Genomic DNA, 21,255 nt, shown 5'->3' with positions numbered 1-21,255 from the left:
TCCTAATTTATCTCATTCATTAGTACTGGGTAAATACTATACATTATGATTAGCTTAGTTTTATTTTTTCTTATAAGAATACATACTCTGACTGAGAAAGCAAATATGTGTATATGCATGTGTCAATTAAAAGAAGATGCAATAATATTTCCCTTCAAAATGTAACTGAGGAAAAGTTTATTTTAATCATCTGGGCAGGGTTTTATTTTAATGATGTCAGGTTCTTGCTGATTTAAAAAGACAGACAATGTTAAGACAACTAAAAATTATTTTCTTTTGAGGTAACATTATATTATCTTCATTTTCAAGCACTGACATTACATCAACTAGCAATAGAACCATTATTTAATTCCCAGAAGTTTGTTAATTTTTTGTTTCTTCTAGCATATTATAGTAAATTGTACAACATTAACGTGAAAGTTCCCTTATAAGTCTCACTGTTTTTCTACTCTGACAGGCATTCTTGCCATCATCAACAGGAAGGTGGAAGGAAATCACTAGAATTTATACTCCATAACACCAGAGACTAAACATTCATTCCACAAATAGTTCTTGAGGGCCTCCTATGTGACAGGCAGTGTGCTAGAAGCTGGGGATACATTGGTGAATAAGACAGACCATAGTAGGCATTTGATAAAAAATCGTAGAATGAACGGGTGAACAAGCCTTCATTGAAACAGGCTTCAGATTCCAAGCTCTGATAATCATTTATCTGCTTTAAGTTTTACAGATGATGAAACAGAGACTCAGAGAGGTTAAGTAAAGTACTCAAGGCATACAAGTAGTAAGTACTGGTAGCAGGACTTGACCCATGTCTGTCTGACCAGACAGTTCATGCTCTGTGCCTGTTAGACCATATTGCCCAACAAAATGCAAACATGATAAAGAATTAACCTGTACCTTTTTGATTTGCTTGTTGTCGTTGTTTTGGTCAGCTCTTTTTCTTGAGACTACAGTGTCTCAGACAGGCACTCCCATCCTTAGCCTTTATTTTCACTTACATTTTCACTGTAATATGTGGGTGTGGGCTGGATATTCATGTCTGTGTGAGAGGCATGGTTGATGCAGTGAATAATAACTATGAGTTTCTTTAATTCTACTTCTTGCTAGATTTTTTATAGAGCTATATACAGCTATACTTTTTAAAATGCCTAATATTACAAAGTAAATTACCATGTTTTCAAAGAGAAGAAATGCATTTACAGAGATTCTGCTCTCTAAAATACTTAAATTTTTAAAATGTTGTTGTCACTGGTGGAGGAGAAAGGGAGTACTATTTGTTCAGTTATGTTTTTAGATCAATAGTGCAGGGTTCTTCGAATTAGCTGATCCTCTTATGTAAGTCAAGGGCAGTAAATCAGTGACAGAAAAAAACAGAAATTATCTGTCCTTCCCAGCAGCTCTCTGGCAAGAAGGGCAGACTTGCCAGCACTGATTGTCAAGCATTTGTTGTTGATACTTTTACAATTCAAGTCAGGCCCAGTTATAGCACACAAGTCAATTTGTGTTCATCAAATATTTATAGAACACCTACTTTGTGCTAGAGGCCAAGGATACTTTGGTCGCCAAGGTAGACAAAAGCCCTGTCCTCATGAAGCTTTGTGTCTAGAGGGGAAGACAGAAAATAAAAACTACTTATATGTGCTGAACCTAAGACCCTGTGCTGAACCAGGAAAGGTGAGGCTTTGGGAACAGTAACTTAGGGACCCTAACCTCCTTCCAGGGGAAAAATGACTTGAAAGGAAAAGGCTTTTGGACTTGAAACTTGTGGTTTGAATGACTGTGTGGTTTATATCAGACACCGGCCACATGACAGGTACTTGACAAATATCTGTTGAACTAGTTTGTGAACATAGAATGAGTGAATGATTGAATAAATAAAATGAAATACTGATTCTCTTTGTCTAAGAAGGCATAGGTTTTGAGAACCATATTAAATCATTGTTAGTCTCTGTATGTTTTTTTTGTCTTACCCTGAACAACAGTATGAGAACCACTATCCAAGGGGAAATTAATACTGAAGGGTTGGAAGCCAGATTGGATCAGAGCTTGATGGGCAAGCCTGAGACTAATGTGACAGTGACAGCCATAACTGGTTAGCATCTGCAATGGGAAAGCACATTGCAGGGAAGAAGGGTAGGGCTAGCTCTGTCTCTTATGGAAAGTCTCCTTCTATTGACTTGGTAGATATCAGTTTGCTTTTCTTACAGAAGCTGATACCACGGCAATAGGGAGAAAAATAGGACATTTTCTCCTTCAACCCAATGCCAATCACAGGAGCTAGAGAAAAGACAGAGATGCTCTTTTGCTTCTGTCACATTAGACTCAAAACCACAAAGGGTGTGACCAACACCAGTTGGAGTGCTGCTCCCTTCTCTTGGAATGACCCCTAAAATGCAGGAGTGGGGCTCCGGCAGTCCTGTTAGTATTGTGATACCCTGACCCTCTAGCCACAGGTGACTGAGTAGGGGTAGATCCCTTATCCAAGCTAGCCCTATCAGCTTCTCTCCCCAGTTTTATGTTTGCAAAGGAAATAAGCAAAGGAAATAATTAGGTTGATTGGCCTGAGGTCATATTCATGGCAGCATTCTAGAGAGAAAGCCTACCAACTTCAGCAGCAGGAGCCACCAAAACTTCCAAAACTTGATCATCTGATTCTTCAGCGAAATCTGAGACACCTGATTGTCCTTTTAAATAGTACCCCCATTATTTTTTGGTAAGTTAATGGCAGGGGAGTACTATTTAAAAGGTAAGTTAGGGCTTCCCTGGTGGTGCAGTGGTTAAGAATCCTCCTGCCAATGCAGGGGACACGGGTTTGAGCCCTGGTCCGGGAAGATCCCACATGCCGCAGACCAACTAAGCCTGTGCGCCACAACTACTGAGCCTGAGCTCTAGACCCTGCGAGCCACAACTCCTGAAGCCCGGGCGCCTAGAGCCCGTGCTCTGCAACAAGAGAAGCCACCGCAATGAGAAGCCCGCGCACCACAACGAAGAGTAGCCCCCGCTCGTCGCAACTAGAGAAAGCCCGCGCACAGCAACAAGAGTCATGTACCACAATGTTCATTGCAGCTCTATTTACAATAGCCAGGATATGGAAGCAACCTAAGTGTCCATCAACATTTGAATGGATAAAGAAGACTTGGTACATATATACAATGGAATATTACTCAGCCATAAAAGGAAACGAAATTGAGTTATTTGTAGTGAGGTGGATGGGCCTAGAGACTGTTATACAGAGTGAAGTAAGTCAGAAAGAGAAAAATAAATACCGTATGCTAACACATATATATATGGAATCTAAAAAAAAAGGTTCTGAAGAACCTAGTGGCAGGACAAGAATAAAGAGGCAGATGTAGAGAATGGACTTGAGGACACAGGGAGGGGGAAGGGTAAGCTGGGACGAAGGGTAAGTGAGAGAGTGGCATGGACTTATATATACTAATAAATGTAAGATAGCTAGTGGGAAGCAGCCGCATAGCACAGGGAGATCAGCTCAGTGCTTTGTGACCACCTAGAGGGGTGGGAGGGAGATGCAGGAGGGAGATATGGGGATATATGTATATGTATAGCTGATTCACTTTGTTATAAAGCAGAAACTAACACACCATTGTAAAGCAATTATACCCCAATAAAGATGTTAAAACAAAACAAAACAAAAAACAAACAAACACAACAACAAAAGAAACAAAGACCCAACGCAGACAAAAATAAATTAATTAATTAAAAAAAAAACTCTAAAAGGTAAGTTAATTAGTGGCTGAGATAGCTTCTGGGGTTTGCTGAACTATTTCAAAGGGAAAGTTAAGATCAAATGTTTGGGAATCAAACTGAGTTTTTAAAAAAAGCATAAATCACACATTGGAAACAGAAGCTGTATTTTCACACAATGCAATAAAGCACTTAAAGTGATTAAGTATATAGTACCAGTAGTAAAACTCTGTAGAAAATAAAAGCTTTTTATTTGGAGTATTTTATAACATTCATTTAAAAAATCTTTCACTATTTAATAAAAATGTCTTGAATTAAATTAACAGTATTTTCTGTAAAATATGCCCAAGATTAGATTAATGACAACAGATATTTATAATTTTGAGTCTTCTGATCCAAGAATAAGGTATGAATTTTCATTGATTCAAATTTTCTTCTTTATGTCCCTTAAGCTTTTTTCATATGACTTGCATACTTTTCATTTATTGTTATGAGATTTTCCCCCATTATATGTTTTAACTGCACACATAAAAGCTATTGATTTTTGAAAGAGAATATAGAGATGTCCTACATTGGTGAGTAAAAAAAAAATTAGCTTAACTAATGAAGGGAGACTTTCCTTAAGATTTGTACTATTGGTTTCACCCAAACAGACTTAATAATATATATTAATAAAGTATTTACCATGTGTGCTTTTGGAAACAATCCTCCTACGCTTATGAAGAGCAGCAGTGACCCCTACTGCTCAAATAAGGCAGCTCTAGGTGTCAGCCAGGACAGGGATTCTTTTTTTTTTTTCTTTTCTTTTATTGGAGTATAGTTGATTCACAATGTTGTGTTAGTTTCAGGTGTACAACAAAGTGAATATGTTATAAATATACATATAACCACTCTTTTTAACATTCTTTTCCCATATAGGCCATTACAGAGTATTGAGTAGAGTTCCCTGTACTATACAGTAGGTCCTTATTAGTTATCTATTTTATATATAGTAGCGTGTATATGTCAATCCCAATCTTCCAATTTATCCCTCCCCCTTCCCTGGTAACCATAAATTTATTTTCTACATCTGTAACTCTATTTCTGTTTTGTAGATAAGTTCATCTGTATCTTTTTCAGATTCCATATATAAGCGATATCATACGATATTTGTATTTCTCTGTCTTACTTCACTCAATATGACAATCCATGTTGCTGCAAATGGCATTATTTTGTTTTTTTATGGCTGAGTAATATTCCACTGTATACATGTACCACATCTTTATCTATATTGCCATAGATATATTAGAATCTTGCTTATCTTTCTATAATTTTATTGCCCTTTGCTGGTCACATTCTTTTGTATAGCTATTTCTATCTATAGGTAAGGTATACTCTGATTTATTTTCCCAAGTACATATTTTATAATTATGGCATTTCCTTGCAAGGCCTACCACCAGTGGCCACTGCTATAGAAAATCAATTCTTAAGGCCAAACTTACACTCAAATTCAGAGATGATTGTATTTTCAAATAGAAGGATGGTCTTAATTTTTGTAATGAATTAAAAATTAATTCCTAAATGAGATGATAAATTCACATTGCTATACTTTTGATAGATTTTTCTCCCTCTCAAAGTATACACAACATGCTCTGGTGACAAGATCTGTGGAAACTGACTATGGTTAAAGAACAAGCAGAGCCAGTAAAATGCTTGTCTATTCAAGTTTGCAAATGTCCAGTTTCATCCATTTTCCTTCTTATGTGGAAAAATAGGCACGACTGATCACAAACTGCAGATTTTACCTGGGTATAAAACAAAATGCCAATCCTTTGGCACCAGTCTGTATACACACAAAAATGGCTAAAGTCTTCAGTTGTGTTTTTCTTCCACCAGCTTTGACAAACTGTACCCTGGCATTGTTGAAGCCACATTCATCATCAGACAACGAGGAAATGGCCAAGAGTTATGCCATTGTTGGGATATTGAAAAAAAAAACAAAACTATGCTGGCTGAAAATAAATTTGAGATTTTGCCATATGCTGTTAAAGCCAAAATCTTTTGCAAAATCTCTCAAATTGAAACCATTCCGCAATATTCACTCAACAAGTGTTTCATGGACAGTGTAAGTGGAATTGCTTTTTAGGCACCAAGACTAAAAAGATTTCTAAATGCTTCCAGCCAAATTGAGCCAAGTAGCGGAATCAGGCGACAAAAATAACGGAGGCGACCCCCGAAGAAGGCAAGGAGGGGTAAGAGCCTTCGCGCTCTCCGTACCTTCCCTAGAACTGACTACTGAGGTTGTCTGAAAAAAAAGTATTAAGATTCCAGAGAACAGAGTGCAAACAACCACAGCCCTAAACCAAAATATTTAAGGCTGAGAGTAAGGTAGAAAACGATATTATCTCAAGATTTCTGCAGAAGCGAGTAAAACCTTTACTCCCGCGATTCCGACAGCTTCTGCCCCGCAGTCTCGAAGCTCCGCCCCACAGGCGGCCCCCGAGGAGAAAGGCCCGCCCTTTGGCCCCAGACTGCCTGCGGCCCACCAGCGCGCGTGCGCAGAGTCTTACGTCACATCCGGCGCCAGGACGCCCGATTCAGGAAGCGGCCGAGTAGTTGTGGCGGCGGTTTCCGTCCAGTTGGTTGGTGTTTCGTCCTTGCTGGAGCGACTGGGTAGACCGCGGCGTCATGGTCGAGGTAAAGTGACACTTGGGTGCCCAGGGACCATCTGTTCTGGATTATTTTTCTTTGGCGGCGGGCGTGAGGGATCGAGGGTGCTGGGAGTCAGGGGAGAGTAGCGGCTGCGAGGGGAGGCTGTTTGGCCGAGGCCGGGTAGTCTCTTAAGGTTTTTAGGGAGGCAGAGAAGCCGGATGAGAGCACAAGTTGGAGGTTCTGTCTGGGCGGGAAGCCTGAGATAATTCCTCCAGTTTTCATTTGGCCCTTGGGCACTTGAGCTGCACTGTCCTCTGAGGCGGAGTTTCTGTCGATGTTCGACCAGTGGTACTCGCTGCCTGCTGGGTCGAGTCGGTGATTCTGTGTCTTACAAAACTAGCGGTCTTCTCTGGTCTTCATTTTTTGTCTTACTAAAGCTCTTCCCCGGGAAAACCTGCCATTCTTGAATTTTTGCATTTTCCGCTAGCTTGACCAACTATTAGCAAGCCTTGTTCGTTTTATCTCAAAATTCTTGACTCTTGTCCAGGCCCACTGCCATCATCTGAATTCAGACCACATCATCTTCCACCAACGCTGATGCATTAGCTCTTAGGTGGTCTCCTTGCTTCTGTTTCTGTCACCCCTCCCCCACCCCCAGTAAATTGATCAGTTTAAAACGTAGGATGTTCGAGCTTTTCTTGCTTAAGACCCTTTAGTGGTCCTATGTATCTAGAGCAAAAATGCAGACCGTTGCAATGGTATAAAAAAAAACTTATCTGGACCTTGTCTATCCTTACAACCTCATTTTGCATCATCAACCCACCCTTTCACCGAACATACACAGCTGTACTGCAGGTTCTGGCATTATTTCGGTTACCAGACGCCTTTGTATTTACATGGCCTTTTCTCTCTGCTTGGATTGTTCTTACCTCTATTTTGTGCAAGGCTAACTCCCTCTCTGCTTAGCTGCCACCTCAGAGAGATCTTTCATTACCACCCTAAGGTCTTCTTCTGTCCTCGGTCTCAGCCCCCTGCTTGTTTCCTTCATAGCACTTATTAAAATGTGGAGTTACTTTGTTTGTTTTTATTTGCCTGTTTCCTCTTGAGCACAGGGACTGTGGCTGCCTTTCATCATTCTGTTGTTAGTTTCTAGCACAATACCTGCCACTGAATTAGTAGGAGTTCAGTAAATATTTATTGAGTAAATGACTAATCTCAGGCATCACTCAGCTGGTATACCTGGGGCTCTGGCCCAAGAGGAGCTTCTTCCTCTTCTCTGAACTTGACTCCTATAGCTTGCTACAGATAGCTGTGGTGAGTGGTACAAAGCTTTTTACATATTTAAACATGTAAAGTGTATAACTAATTTCACTTTAATTTAGGTTATGGTATATATAATTTGTAGCTAGCTATGTAATTATACTCTTTTGTTCTAGGAGGTACAGAAACATTCTGTGCACACACTTGTGTTCAGGTCATTGAAGAGAACCCATGACATGTTTGTGGCTGATAATGGAAAACCTGTGCCTTTGGATGAAGAGAGGTAGGGATAGTTCCTTTTCAATTGCTAGAATATTTCAACTTATAATATTGGGGGAAGAGAGCAGGGAGAGGGGAAGGTTTAAAGATTAGTAAGTAATACTAACTCATAGGATATCTATTCAGTAATGAGTTGTGTTTGGGCATAATTTAAGCTGAGTTAACTTTATTTTTTTTGGCCTTATCTTTTACAGTAAAAGTCCCATTAATTAATTGCATTTTACAAATACCCAGTAATTAGGAGAGTCCCTTTTAGGCGTTATATTTTATAATCAATCACTTTGTATGTGCTTTCAGCTTCCTGCTGCTCTCAGAGCCTTGCTGAGCTGAAATTGTACCTGGCCAGTACCTCTACTCCCATCTTTTCTCGTTAGTATGATGAAGATTTTTGAGTGGTGGCATATTTTTGGTTCTACATCTCCAGCTCCAGTCTGGGATTGCATTATGTGCAGTGTTCCTTCTTTGTCCTTTACCCTTCTTTAAAAATCTACCTAATTCCTCAAACAAGCATTTATATTTAATTTACCAAGTGGACTATCCTTAAAAGTAGCATAATAAGTGCATTTGTTTCTAAAATGCTGAATTAAGTACTTGGATTAGTTTGAACTAATCTTTCTAGGTATATCCAGGAAAGGTTACTATAGAAGCTTTTACTGTATTTTTATATTTAGACATTTGAAGGAAAGTATACTGACTTTGAGGTTTTTTTTTAAAGGATATATTAGTTTCTATATATTTTAAAATGAGTTAGACCTTTGATAAATCAACATGAAAGTTTTTATATAATTGGTTAACAAACTAAACTATTACTTAATGGATGCTATGTGGTAGATTGTGAACAAAAGTGTGGAAATGCACTTGGAAATTTTTTAAAATATTGTTTAACTTTAAAATCTTAATAGTAACTTTTTCTACATGATTAGGCAAACTTAAGCTACTTAAATTCTTGTTTTCTGGATATCTGTGAATATATTTACATTGGTAAATATACTTAAAGTACTCAAAGATACATTTTTATGTTTATAATTTTTAAATAGTCACAAACGAAAAATGGCAATCAAGCTGCGTAATGAGTATGGTCCTGTGTTGCATATGCCTACTTCAAAAGAAAATCTTAAAGAGAAAGGCCCTCAGAATGCATCAGATTCATATGGACACAAACAATATCCTGCCAATCAAGGTGAGTATGGCATTGTCAGAAATGTCAGGATTTATATGTGAATTTTAAAAATAGAAAAATGAAATGTCTTATTAGTGCTTCTTCTGGAAGGACTTATTAGAGCCATACCCTATTTAACAGCTTGATTTCCTCATTGGAGTAGTGAGTGAGATTATTGGTTGGTGGATTTTTCCCTTATAGGAAATTAAAACAGTGGTATAATGATGGCAGAAATTCTTAGGATATGGAGATAGTCATAGTGGAGACTAAAGGAAAAATTCCTAACCTGTGGGGAATTTTTCTTTCATCTATCTGTTTTGGCTATAATTCAGAAAGATGATATTAAGTACTAAAATTGTAGTGAATAAAGATAATCCAAGATTCCACAGGAAAACCATTTGTTTGGAAGATAAACCTGAGTGGATTATTACTTGATAAGATGACCTCTCTACACACCATTGCTATATAGCAAATGTACAAGCTTTCTTGACACCACATCAGCAAATGATCAAAGAACTACCTGTGAACATGGTCTTCAGAAGGCAAAGCAAAAATGATCAACTTACCTTATTTCTGAGGCTTGGGCTTAGTTGGGAAAATTTGAGATATCCAGTTGATAATTTAATATTATTTAATTCATTAAAAGACGTGATACTTGTATATAAGGTAATTTTGCCACAAATGAATTTTCTCTCTCTCTCTCTCCCTTTTTTTAATAGGACAAGAAGTTGAATATTTGGTGACAGGTACACATCCGTATCCACCAGGACCTGGTAAGTAGCTGTTATATTTGAAAATGTCTTATTGTCACTTATGTTTCCATGACTGAGCCAATAATATGATTCCCATTGCCTGTAAAATATAAGATAAGCTCAATAACCAAGCATCCAGGCATAGCTGTTTAGATGATAATTAACTAAGTTTCACATGCATTCATTCAGCAAACATTCTTAAGCACTTATTTTTTTTAGGCAGTGTGCTAAGAATTCAAAGACAATAAGACTGCTCCAGGCTAAGACAAGCTTATTAAACCTGGAAGTTTAGTCGGACACATAAATATCATGAAGCTTATAAAAGTGTTAGAAGTGTTAGTATTGAAGCAGGTATGATAGAAACATATCCTGGGTGTGTTGTATGTGAAGAGGAATTAGCACACAAATGGAGTGGCCAGTATAACAGGGTGGAGGACAAAAAGCTTAGTATATCCAGGTTCTAGTAATTTTAGAGGACGGAATTCACTGTATTCAAGTATAGATGAATTGGTGCTTCTTGTTGTAGGAATTTACATTTACCCTTCGAAACATTCTGGTAGTATTTGGGGAACTGCTTAATTTTTATATTTGAAGGTAATATCCCAAGATAATAGAAATTTAACTTTACTATCTTGGGCTATGTTAATATTAAGCTGTTTTGATTAAATATATGAGACAAATTTGAGATATATGTTGTTGGGCAATATTTATTGTAAAAGAATTAGAAACAAAAGACCTACAAAATGTAACAAAAATTTTTGTAATATCACCACCTAGAGATAATCACCATTACCTTTTTGTTATGTTTTCCTCCACTATTTTATTGTAAATGCATGTAAATGGAAGCAAAGATAGATACTAAAAGGAGTTGATTTTTTTTTATTTCAACAGGGGTTGCTTTGACAGCGGACACTAAGATCCAAAGAATGCCAAGTGAATCAGCTGCACAGTCCTTAGCTGTGGCATTACCTACTTCTCAAGCCAGGTAGGAGATACTATGCTTCTAAATAACAAAGATTTTGAAAGCATAGTTTACTGTTCACATTTTTTCTCATTTTTAAATTTGTTTCTTTGTAGTTACGTATTGTATGACATTTTCCTTTACCAGTGCTTACAAAAACTTAAAATATAGAGTCAGTCCTGCAGAACACCTGACTGGAGACATTAATTACTTAGAATATGGTGTTTCTTTTGCCTCAGGGTTGATGCAAACCGTAGTGCACCTGCTGGAGGTGAATACCGACACCCTGGGGCTTCTGACCGGTCACAGCCTGCAGGGGCGGTAAGTTGTCTGTGTCAAATCACATCACGCTGTGGGTTTCTAACTTTAACATGTTGCCTATTTCCATTTATTCCAAGATTCTTACCTTAAATATTAATAAATGAACATTTTCCTTGGACTTGTTCAAGTAAATAGCGGCCTGAGCTAGTTGCTAATATTTCATAGCCCTAAAATTTAAGTTGCTAGTGGATTGACAGAATAATTTAAAGTTCTGTTAATTCTGTGTCTACTTGCACGTTGGACATAACATTTATTTTGATGAAGATAATGTGATGATGCTCTTTATTACCCACTATTAAAAATGCAAGCATGGTTATTCTGAAGCTTCTATTAGTACATGTTAGATATGAAAGTGTTTTTTTATTAAACTCTCATTTGGTTTGTACAGTTAGAGTTGAGTGCTATTAGTATCGTAATATTCACAGGCTATACAACTAACATCTTACAAATGAGCATTTAGAAATATATTATTTGTTTGTAAGTAAATGGCAGCTACTGTTGTTATTGGTGAAAGTAGTTATAGAAAGAATAACTGAAAATATGCAGTTTGCTTTATTATGCTGTTACTTGAAGTGAGTGCAGTCTTTACTTCCTCAGTTTATTATGCAGTTGCTTTGTGAAGTGAATGAATTTGTAGTCCTCCTACCAGGGTCTTTAGCCTCCATTCACAGCATCTGCCCAGGCTTTCTGCCTCCTTAGGATATAACATAAGCTTCTTGAGGGCAGTAACTTTACAGGCCTCAGTGTTTTTTGGACGGGTGGGTGCTATCAGTATATGGTTATATCAGCTAGTATACCCTTTAAGATAGTATTGAAATACTTTTGTGGGAGATAAATAGAAGGAACTTTCAGTTTCTCCTTTGTAGTATGAAATCAATAATGTTAAAATATGACAAAAGCAACGGCATTAATCCACATATATTTACTTAAATAATAATGGGAGCTTACATTTAGCATTTACTACTCTGTTACAGTCTTCATGATAACTGTATGAGATAGTTGCTGTTATTTCCATTTTACTAATGAGGCACAGAGGTTACATAATTTATACCCAAGGTCATTAGCTAGTAATGGACAGAGTTGGGTTTTGAACCCGTGCACAGTGATATGTGCTCTCAATGTTAAGGTTCTGCCTCTCTGAGGTCTTTTAATTGTTTTTTAAAGTTAAAATTAACATACGGAAAATATAGTTCTGATTGGAAGTCTTAGACTCATTTTCTAGGTATGCAGATATTTTTCAGATATCTTTTTTTCTTTACTTAAGGAAAAGAACTTTCATAAATCCCTTTGACTTTCCATTTTTGAATTGATAACATGAAACCTTAGGTAAGATATCTTTAATAATTAATCTATTCCATATCTAGGTTGTTATGGACAGTGGCAATGCCAAGAACTCCGCACTGATGGCTAAAAAAGCCCCTACAATGCCGAAACCTCAGTGGCACCCACCGTGGAAACTCTACAGAGTGAGTGAATCTGTATATTATTCCACTACATGAAACATGATCACTACTTTCCAGTTAAACAAGAGCCGAGGAATGGAATAAGGAGGAAACAGTGAATATGAGAGCTGGTAGAGTGATCTGAGGTGGGGTGGAGGGAGGGGCTTAGACAGTATCTTAAAAGATACTTTGGGAAGGAGACTTCATTAAATGGAAGTTATACTTGTATATTGTATAAGATACAGTATAAAATATTGATAGAAGGCTACTAAATGGAGAGCAGACAAAATAAATTTAGGAAAGTGTTCGAGGTGTTCTATGCGAAGGCCAAGGAGAAAATCCATACGTCAGGACATTTCTGTGGCCCTACCAGTTATCTTTTTAATTATAGTAAATTGGAATGATTCAAAATGTACCAAATCTAAAATAAAATGTAAATAGTAGGAAACGTACAGCTAGACAAATTATCATACCTTAGAATAGACTTTCTTTTGATGTATAGATCTAATAAATCTTAATAGATATATAAATTTGGGTAACCACTACCGCAATCTGGATAATAGAAGTTCCATTGATTCAAAAACACCCCTGTGCTGTTTTCTTATAATCATATCCTTTCTCACCCCTGCCAACCATTCATCTTTTTTCGATCACTGTAGTTGTACTTTTCAGTTGTATCATATTTAACATAAGTGTGATGAGTTGAAATTGAATAAACTTTAGCTTCTGTGTAGTGAGCCTGCTCATTCTACCTTTTTAAATACAGGTGATCAGTGGGCATCTTGGCTGGGTTCGATGTATTGCTGTGGAACCTGGAAACCAGTGGTTTGTTACTGGATCTGCTGACAGAACTATAAAGGTAATAAGGAAGGAAGAAAAATGTAAACATGATTTTGTGTTTGCCGTGTAATTTTAATGTTTTATTTCCTCTGGTGGGAATTGCTGTTCTAGTTCTCTGATTTCTTAGACCCGAGTGTGGAGTAAAATTTATTATCTATACCAGTTAAAAGTCCCATATAGGGCTTCCCTGGTGGTGCATTGGTTAAGAATCCACCTGCCAATGCAGGGGACATCAGTTCAAGCCCTGGTCCGGGAAGATCCCACATGCTGTGGAGCAACTAAGTCTCTGTGCCACAACTACTGAGCCTGTGCTCTAGAGCCCACGAGCCACAACTACTGAGTCCGTGTGCCTAGAGCCCATGCTCTGCAACAAGAGAAGCCACCGCAGTGAGAAGCCCGTGCACCGCAATGAAGAGTAGCCCCTGCTCACCACAACTAGAGAAAGCCAGCGTGCAGCAATGAAGATTCAGTGCAGCCAAAAATAAATAAAATAAATAAATTAAAAAAAAAAGTCTCAAATAAATATCTGTTTGAAAAGTGGTATTTAAGCAACAGTTTTTTTTCCAAACAGTACATGCTGACTATTTACAACTAATTTCTTCATATTTTTTCTCCTTCTGGTTACAAAATTAAAGCATGCTTATCTATAAAAAATGTGGAAAATGTAAAAGAGTATAAAAGAATATAGACCCAGGGCTTCCCTGGTGGCTCAGTGGTTAAGAGTCTGCCTGCCATTGCAGGGGACCTGGGTTCGAGCCCTGTTCTGGGAAGATCCCACATGCCGCAGAGCAACTAAGCCCCCGCGCTACAACAAAGAGTAGTCCCCACTCGCTGCAACTAGAGAAAGCCTGCGTGCAGCAATGAAGACCCAATGCAGCCAAAAAGAAAGAAAGAAAGAAAAGAAAAAGAATATAGACCCATGCATAATCCTACCACTGTCAGCTATTTGAATTTTCTTTTTAACATTTATTTCTGTGTATGTGTATCTGCATTTTCTTCTGAGTTTTTTTCCTGTGTATATAAATGTGTATCTTTTAAAAATCATGTTTGATATGTAATTTTGTTCCCAGCTTTTTTTCAGTTAATATTGTGTCAAAGGCATATTCCTGTCAAAAACTGAACATCTTTTTTTAAAAATTTATTTTAAGTATAGTTGATTTACAATATGTTAATTGCTGCTGTACAGCAAAGTGATTCAGTTATGCATATATATACATTCTTTCTCATATTCTTTTCCATTATGGTTTATCACAGGTATTGAATATAGTTCCCTGTGCTATACAGTAGGACCTTGTTACATATTCATTCTATGTATTATGGTTTGCATCTGCTAATCCCAAACTCCTATCTTTTCCTCTCCTGAACATTTTTTTAAATGGTTCCATAGTATTATGTCATTTAGATATTCTATAATCTATTTTCCTTCTGTTAGGCATTAAAGTTTTTTTAGTTTCCTGATTTTTCACTAACATAAGTAATGCTGTAGTTAATATGTGCCTAAAGCTTTTTCTGTATTTTAAAGTGTTTTGTTATGATAGTTTCCCAGAAAAAAGTATTAAAGGTCAGGCATTCTTGAAGTTGACACCCAAAGTTAAAAATTATTTTCCAAAATCGGTGAATTGATACTTGCAGCATGTGAGAGGATCCTTTTCAGCACATTGCTTGTGTTTTTTAAAAAATATTTACTATTGTGATAAGTAGAAGTGAATATCTAATCTTTCAAAAACTGTGTATATAAAATTTATAGTGATGTTGAAGTTTTTGATACCTTTATTTGCTACGTTTAGGTTTTTTTTTTTTTAAGTTGATGCCATCCTTGACTAATTTAATACCTCAGTATTCATACTTTTACTATCAGTGATATCCTTTATATATTAAGAATATTAACTTTTTGTAATCTGTGCAGATATTTTCCCAGTTTGATCATGCCCTTTAATTCTCTTTTCCCTGATTTTATTTTTGTTGATGGGGTCATTTTGCAAACTTTTATATTTTTATGTGTTTTTATCTTTCACTTTTTGAAGACAATTTTAACATCAAGATTCTAAAAATTTGCTTTGGAATAATAAAGAAGAAAAATTAAATATTTTTTGATTGCAGATCTGGGACTTGGCTAGTGGCAAGTTAAAACTGTCATTAACTGGGCACATCAGTACGGTGCGTGGTGTGATAGTGAGCACGAGGAGCCCGTACCTGTTCTCCTGTGGAGAAGACAAACAAGTCAAATGCTGGGATCTTGAGTATAATAAGGTAAGCATGAAGTTAAGGATTGGAGACATTATGGGCCCCTGTTTATCTTCCTAATTGTAGAGATTTTAACTTTCTTATTTTTTAGGTTATAAGGCACTATCATGGACATCTGAGTGCAGTGTATGGTTTAGATCTGCACCCAACAATCGATGTGCTGGTGACCTGTAGCCGAGACTCAACTGCACGGGTAAATGGAATAGAGCTGATCTGTACATATATTGCATCTTACAGTATGCTTATTTGGTCCTAAAGTCATGTATTTTTTGATAGAGAATTTAAAGATAGTTGCCTTGACCCATCAATGCTCTACCTAGTCTTCATCTTCTGAGTTCTGTGGCCCCACTATGTCTATAATTGGGAGGCCCCGCCCCTGATATGCGACCTCTCGCATGCCAGTCTGTCACCACAGCTGAGGTCCATTAGCTGTTTCATTCAGTAGCCCCATTATACCCATTGTAGTCAGTAGGTCCCCTGATCTTGTAGCTTTTTTCCCCATTGGCTGCCTCCTATATACATTCCCCAGCCAGCTTACAGGTGATTATTTCATTTACTCACTTTCTTCATTATATTCAAGGCAGGCACACAAAGTTGTCGAGTAGATTCCCAGGCTTGCATTGATCTAGTTACCTGCCTGAGATATGAATACCTGTTCTCTTTGATGGTATGTCTGTTGTGTTTTGACAGATTTGGGATGTGAGAACTAAAGCCAGTGTACACACGTTATCTGGACATACTAATGCGGTGGCTACAGTGAGGTGTCAAGCTGCGGAACCACAAATTATTACTGGTACGATTGATACTTTTCAAGTTTACAGTATATTCATATCAGAGTGCATTATGATTATATACTTTTCATATTTACTATGACTCTTGCTTTGTGTTGTATATACAGTGTTTCTGTGTGCACTTGAAATTTTTTGTGGTAACATTTCATCCCATTGTTTTTATCTCATACTTTTTACATATCTTAGAATCTTTGTATCAGGTAATGTCTGACTAGAAAATAGTGCTATTAGATACAACTAAGCATTGTTTTATAGTATCAAAATTACCGGTCTAGGAAATTAAAGTTAGAAGACAAAATACTCTCAGACTTTTAGAGCTGGTTTGAGTCTTGTTTTGCTTAAAATATGGTTAATATCATTGAATCTTCAAGACTAGAAAATAATTCCTTCCCGTATGTTTCATTAACTAAATGATTATTAGAGTTTTTTTCTTCCTCTCCACTAGGGGATGACATCATGTATTTGTTTTATTTGTTATTCACATTTGTTCTAGTTATTCAGATGACAGTGCAACAAGCGTTTATTACATTCTTTTAAGAATTAAACTTAAAATCAACCAAATATTTTGGAACTATAGAAAACAATTAGCCAAGGGTTAATATGACTTTTATTTCATATATATATGTCTGTGGAGGAATGCTTCCAATTTTATTATATTTAATTTTCACATTCTTTTTTTCTGATCTATGTGTATCTTGGGGATGTGTGTGTATTCTCCTTACAGGAAGCCATGACACTACAATACGATTATGGGATTTGGTGGCTGGAAAAACAAGAGTCACATTAACAAATCACAAAAAATCAGTTAGGGCTGTGGTTTTACATCCAAGACAGTAAGTATGTTTTCCTAAGTAGCTTCTCTTCTTTCTTCAGTTCTTAGTATAATACAGAAATACCAACATGAATACTACTTCGGTAGTCATTTAGCCACTGTCATTTTTTCACCTGTGCCACATATGAACATGCATTTCTTTTATTTTCCTTGCGTAGTATTTTGCTTCATGGCCTCTATAAGACAAGGAAAGCTTTCTGCATGGTGAAAATGATGTCAAATGAGATAACACGAATAAATCATGGTTAAAAGTTGCATGTCATAATCGAAGCTAATAGTAGCTATATTTAATGTTTTGGACATAAATATTATTAGGCACTGAGCTATACATAGAATAGTTAATTCTTAAGGAGGAAGTTAATATAATCGGAAAAAATAGTAGTGATCATGAACGTTATAGTCAGAGTATCCCAAGAGATGGAGCATAATATCACACCCTGTTGTCTATGAAACTATATCACCTGGCACTTTCTGGTCACAAGTCATATCTTGCCTCTCCTCCTCTCTTTCCCACTCTCCCTTACCTTTATTTTCACTCTTGTCCTTCCTCCCTTTCCCTGTCTTCCTCATTCCTTTTATTCTTCCCCCTCCCTTTCTCTCTTCCTCTTGCCTCTATTTCTTCCATTTTCTCCCTTCTTGTTCTGTCTCTCTCCTCTCTCTCTGGCTTTCTCTCTTGCTTTCTTGAAAATAGTTACATCACCCCTTGCCCTTTATGTGAGTTTAGGGGTTTGTATGTTTATTGCTTTAGCTTAGTGTAGAGCATCGGGGAAATGAGAGGAAAATAAAACTTCAACCTAGGACTTAACGTACATTTAAAATAATTTAAAAATCTGATTTAACTTGGAACAAATATCTTGATATTTTTATCTCTTGGTATGATGATAATATTTTGCTAAAACTGCATAGATCCTGACTACACATGCAAAATACAACCATAATCAGATTTTATAAAATCCACCATTGTATTTAACTTGGTTTACTTTATCATTAATTCTTTATCTCATTTCAGTTACACATTTGCATCTGGTTCTCCAGATAACATAAAACAGTGGAAATTCCCCGATGGAAGTTTCATTCAAAATCTTTCTGGTCACAATGCTATTATTAATACACTGACAGTAAATTCTGATGGAGTGCTTGTATCTGGAGGTAAAATAAGATTTTTATGATAAATATGTTTTAGTCTGTCATCTTTTTCTTTTAGTGAGTAAAATTTCTAAGTCATCACACCTAAGTATTATAGCAGAACTTGCCTGTTTTAACGTTTGTTTGAATGTTCACGTGTGTTCATGCATATTCATAATGCACGTAGCATATTTCATAGTTTAGCTCTCTTTAAGTTCCCACATTGATAAATCTAAGTTAGGGGTTTATGCCAGAAATCGCCTAAAGTTTGGTTGTGTGTTCTGGAGTTGAATGTCGTTTTGTGGTGCTTTTTGAGATCTATAATAAATTCTGAATTAAGTACAGATGAAAGTAGACAAACTGATATTAAGAGGAGCTTGAGTGCCTGCATCTTATATATCTTTGTAGTAGTGACTGCAGTTACTACTGTGGTGCTTAATAAACATTTGTCAAGCTGAATTGTTGAGAGGACACCAGGTTTAACTATATCTTTCCCTTTAAGCTGACAATGGCACTATGCATCTTTGGGACTGGAGAACTGGCTACAATTTCCAGAGAGTTCATGCAGCAGTGCAGCCTGGGTCTTTGGACAGTGAGTCGGGAATATTTGCTTGTGCTTTTGATCAGTCTGAAAGTCGGTTATTAACAGCTGAAGCTGATAAAACCATTAAAGTGTACAGAGAGGATGATACAGCGGTAAGATTTCTGTTTCATATACATTGTAAAGTATAATAAAATCAGCCATGCCAATTTTGCAAGCGTTTTCTCATTTTAAAGTTACTGAAATTATCAGAAGGGAAAGTAATCTTCATAATATTAAAGTATTTGTCATCTTGAATAGTGTCTGCTCATAGATTTCTTTATTGGTTTCATTGATGACAGCAAATCAATAGTTTTGATTTTATCTCAACGTTCCTTATTAGAGTTATTGGGAAAATCTTACACTAAGAATCACAGCAAATAAGTTGATTACTATGCAAATTAATTCTAGAATCATAAGCTTTGGTGTTATTAGAATGTCTAAATAGCAATTTTATTTAAAATGAAAAACCATAAACTGAATTTGTAGCAAATGCATTCATCCTTTATTAGATTCAGATAATGCCAAAAGTTTGTCACTTATCTTAAAATTGTTAAAGAACTGCTAAATATATAATGCTAAGTAATATAATTTTGAATAAGTGCCGTATTTTTGTTAGAAAGGAACCTATTAAATATGAAGCAGGCCAGAAATACTTTAACTTACTTACTTTTCTATTTTTAGACAGAAGAAACTCATCCAGTCAGCTGGAAGCCAGAAATTATCAAAAGAAAGAGATTTTAATGTGGCGTTGTCTTCATGGTGGTTCCAGTTTTGTTTGTTTTTTTTTTAGCTTGGTGTTGATGGGAATATCCAGTCATTTGTGCTCTGGCTAGGAATATAAAGCAAAAACTCACATGCTTGAATCATTGCTTTTTCATATTTTACAATGAACTGTCCTCTCCCCATGTTTTTATTTCTAAAATAAACAGTTTGAGATCCTAGGAGGTAAGATGCAGATATCAAGCATATGTGGGTTTGTTGAACATAACTATCCTAAAGATAGAATGATTTATCACTTTTATTAAAACACACTTTTTTTTTTTTTTTTAACTTACAGAACTGCTTACTGTAGTAGGACATGTTTTGAGGGGAGCAGTCTTTCTTTTTAATCCTTTAAAAACTGGTGTCTGTGACTGATAATTTGGGATTAAAGGATTTGAAGCGTTAACTTCTGTATGTTTATTCCACATACAGTTTTTGAGTGCGTGTTCTGTAAAGTTCTGCACTAGATACTGTTCAGGAAGTAGACAGATGAGATGTGTCTGTCTTTTCAGACGGGTCCCCAACCCCTGGGCCACGGACCAGTACAGGTCCGTGGCCTGTTAGGAACCAGGCTGCACAGCAGGAGGTGAGCAGCGGGCAAGCGAGTGAAGCTTCATGTGTATTTACAGCCACTCCCTGTCACTGGCATTACCGCCTGAGCTCCACCTCCTGTCAGATCAGCGGCAGCATTAGATTCTCATAGGAGTGCGAACTCTACCGTGAACTGCGCGTACAAGGGATCTAGGTTGCACGCTATGAGAATCTAATGCCTGATGATCTGAGGTGGAGCTGAGGGGGAGATGCTAGTACTGGGGAGTGGCTGCAAATACAGTTTATCATTAGCAGAGAGGTTTGACTGCACAGAGACCATAATAAATCAATTGCTTGCAGACTCGTATCAAAACCCTATCAGTGAGTGTCAAGTGAAAACAGGCTCAGGGTTCCCACTGATTCTGCATTATGGTGACTTGTATAATTATTATATATTACAATGTAGTAATAATAGAAATAAAGTACACAATAAATGTAATGCGCTTGAATCATCCCAAAACTATCCTTCTGACCCCATCCCCAGTCCGTGGAAAAATTGTCTTCCTTGAAACTGGTCCCTGGTGCGAAAAATGTTGGAGACCGCTGCTTTAAGACTTCCACTTTAGTAGCTTATTACAGAAATGCTGTTATAGAGGTATAGACAACACAGAGGAAAAGCCCATTTATTTTCCCTGAGGAGGATTATGGAAGACTTCTTAAGAGTCAGCGGTGTTTGAGCTGAGCCTTGAAAGAGGTCAGAGAAGAAAAAGTGTACTCTAAGATGAGGTGTGAAGTGACAGGCCAGACATGTGAGAGGTGTGTGTCCCAGGAGTACAGAGTTGTCTGCTGCAGTTGAATGAGAACAGCTGGTGGTGGCAGGGAAAGCTTATGTTTTGAGTTTCAATTGTATTCCACAAGCAGTAGGTTACCAATATAGGTATCAAACCCTGGACAAATAACTGGAGATACCAATGGACGTATTTGAAGCTATAGCAAGGGCTGCAGTCTCTTGTGAAGACTTCATAGAAAAGTGT

General features: G+C 36.9%; 1 protein-coding gene across 2 annotated transcripts; it reads left to right on the top strand.

Moving 5' to 3' along the window:
* The first annotated feature begins 6,283 nt into the window (after window positions 1-6,283).
* PLRG1 (pleiotropic regulator 1) lies at window positions 6,284-20,096 on the top strand. Of its 2 annotated transcripts, XM_029236119.1 has the most exons (16): window positions 6,306-6,384; window positions 7,776-7,882; window positions 8,176-8,247; window positions 8,916-9,058; window positions 9,757-9,810; window positions 10,681-10,774; window positions 10,990-11,071; window positions 12,436-12,537; window positions 13,280-13,372; window positions 15,454-15,603; window positions 15,689-15,790; window positions 16,288-16,390; window positions 17,113-17,221; window positions 18,230-18,369; window positions 18,848-19,041; window positions 19,610-20,096. In XM_029236119.1, exons 4-16 carry the CDS (start codon window positions 8,929-8,931, stop codon window positions 19,667-19,669), a joined length of 1,413 nt encoding a protein of 470 aa, XP_029091952.1. In that variant the 5' UTR covers window positions 6,306-6,384; window positions 7,776-7,882; window positions 8,176-8,247; window positions 8,916-8,928; the 3' UTR covers window positions 19,670-20,096. The 2 variants fall into 2 exon arrangements, with proteins under 2 accessions (XP_029091951.1, XP_029091952.1); XM_029236118.1 differs by lacking the exon at window positions 8,176-8,247 and having other exon boundaries at window positions 6,284-6,384.
* The last annotated feature ends 1,159 nt before the right edge of the window (window positions 20,097-21,255 follow it).

Source organism: Monodon monoceros, unplaced genomic scaffold (assembly GCF_005190385.1).
Source record: "Monodon monoceros isolate NGI ecotype Baffin Bay Population unplaced genomic scaffold, NGI_Narwhal_1 Super_Scaffold_20, whole genome shotgun sequence".
In the NCBI taxonomy this organism is placed as follows: domain Eukaryota; kingdom Metazoa; phylum Chordata; class Mammalia; order Artiodactyla; family Monodontidae; genus Monodon; species Monodon monoceros.
Note: the sequence above shows the minus strand (reverse complement) of the source record. Positions and strands in the feature narration are given on the sequence as shown.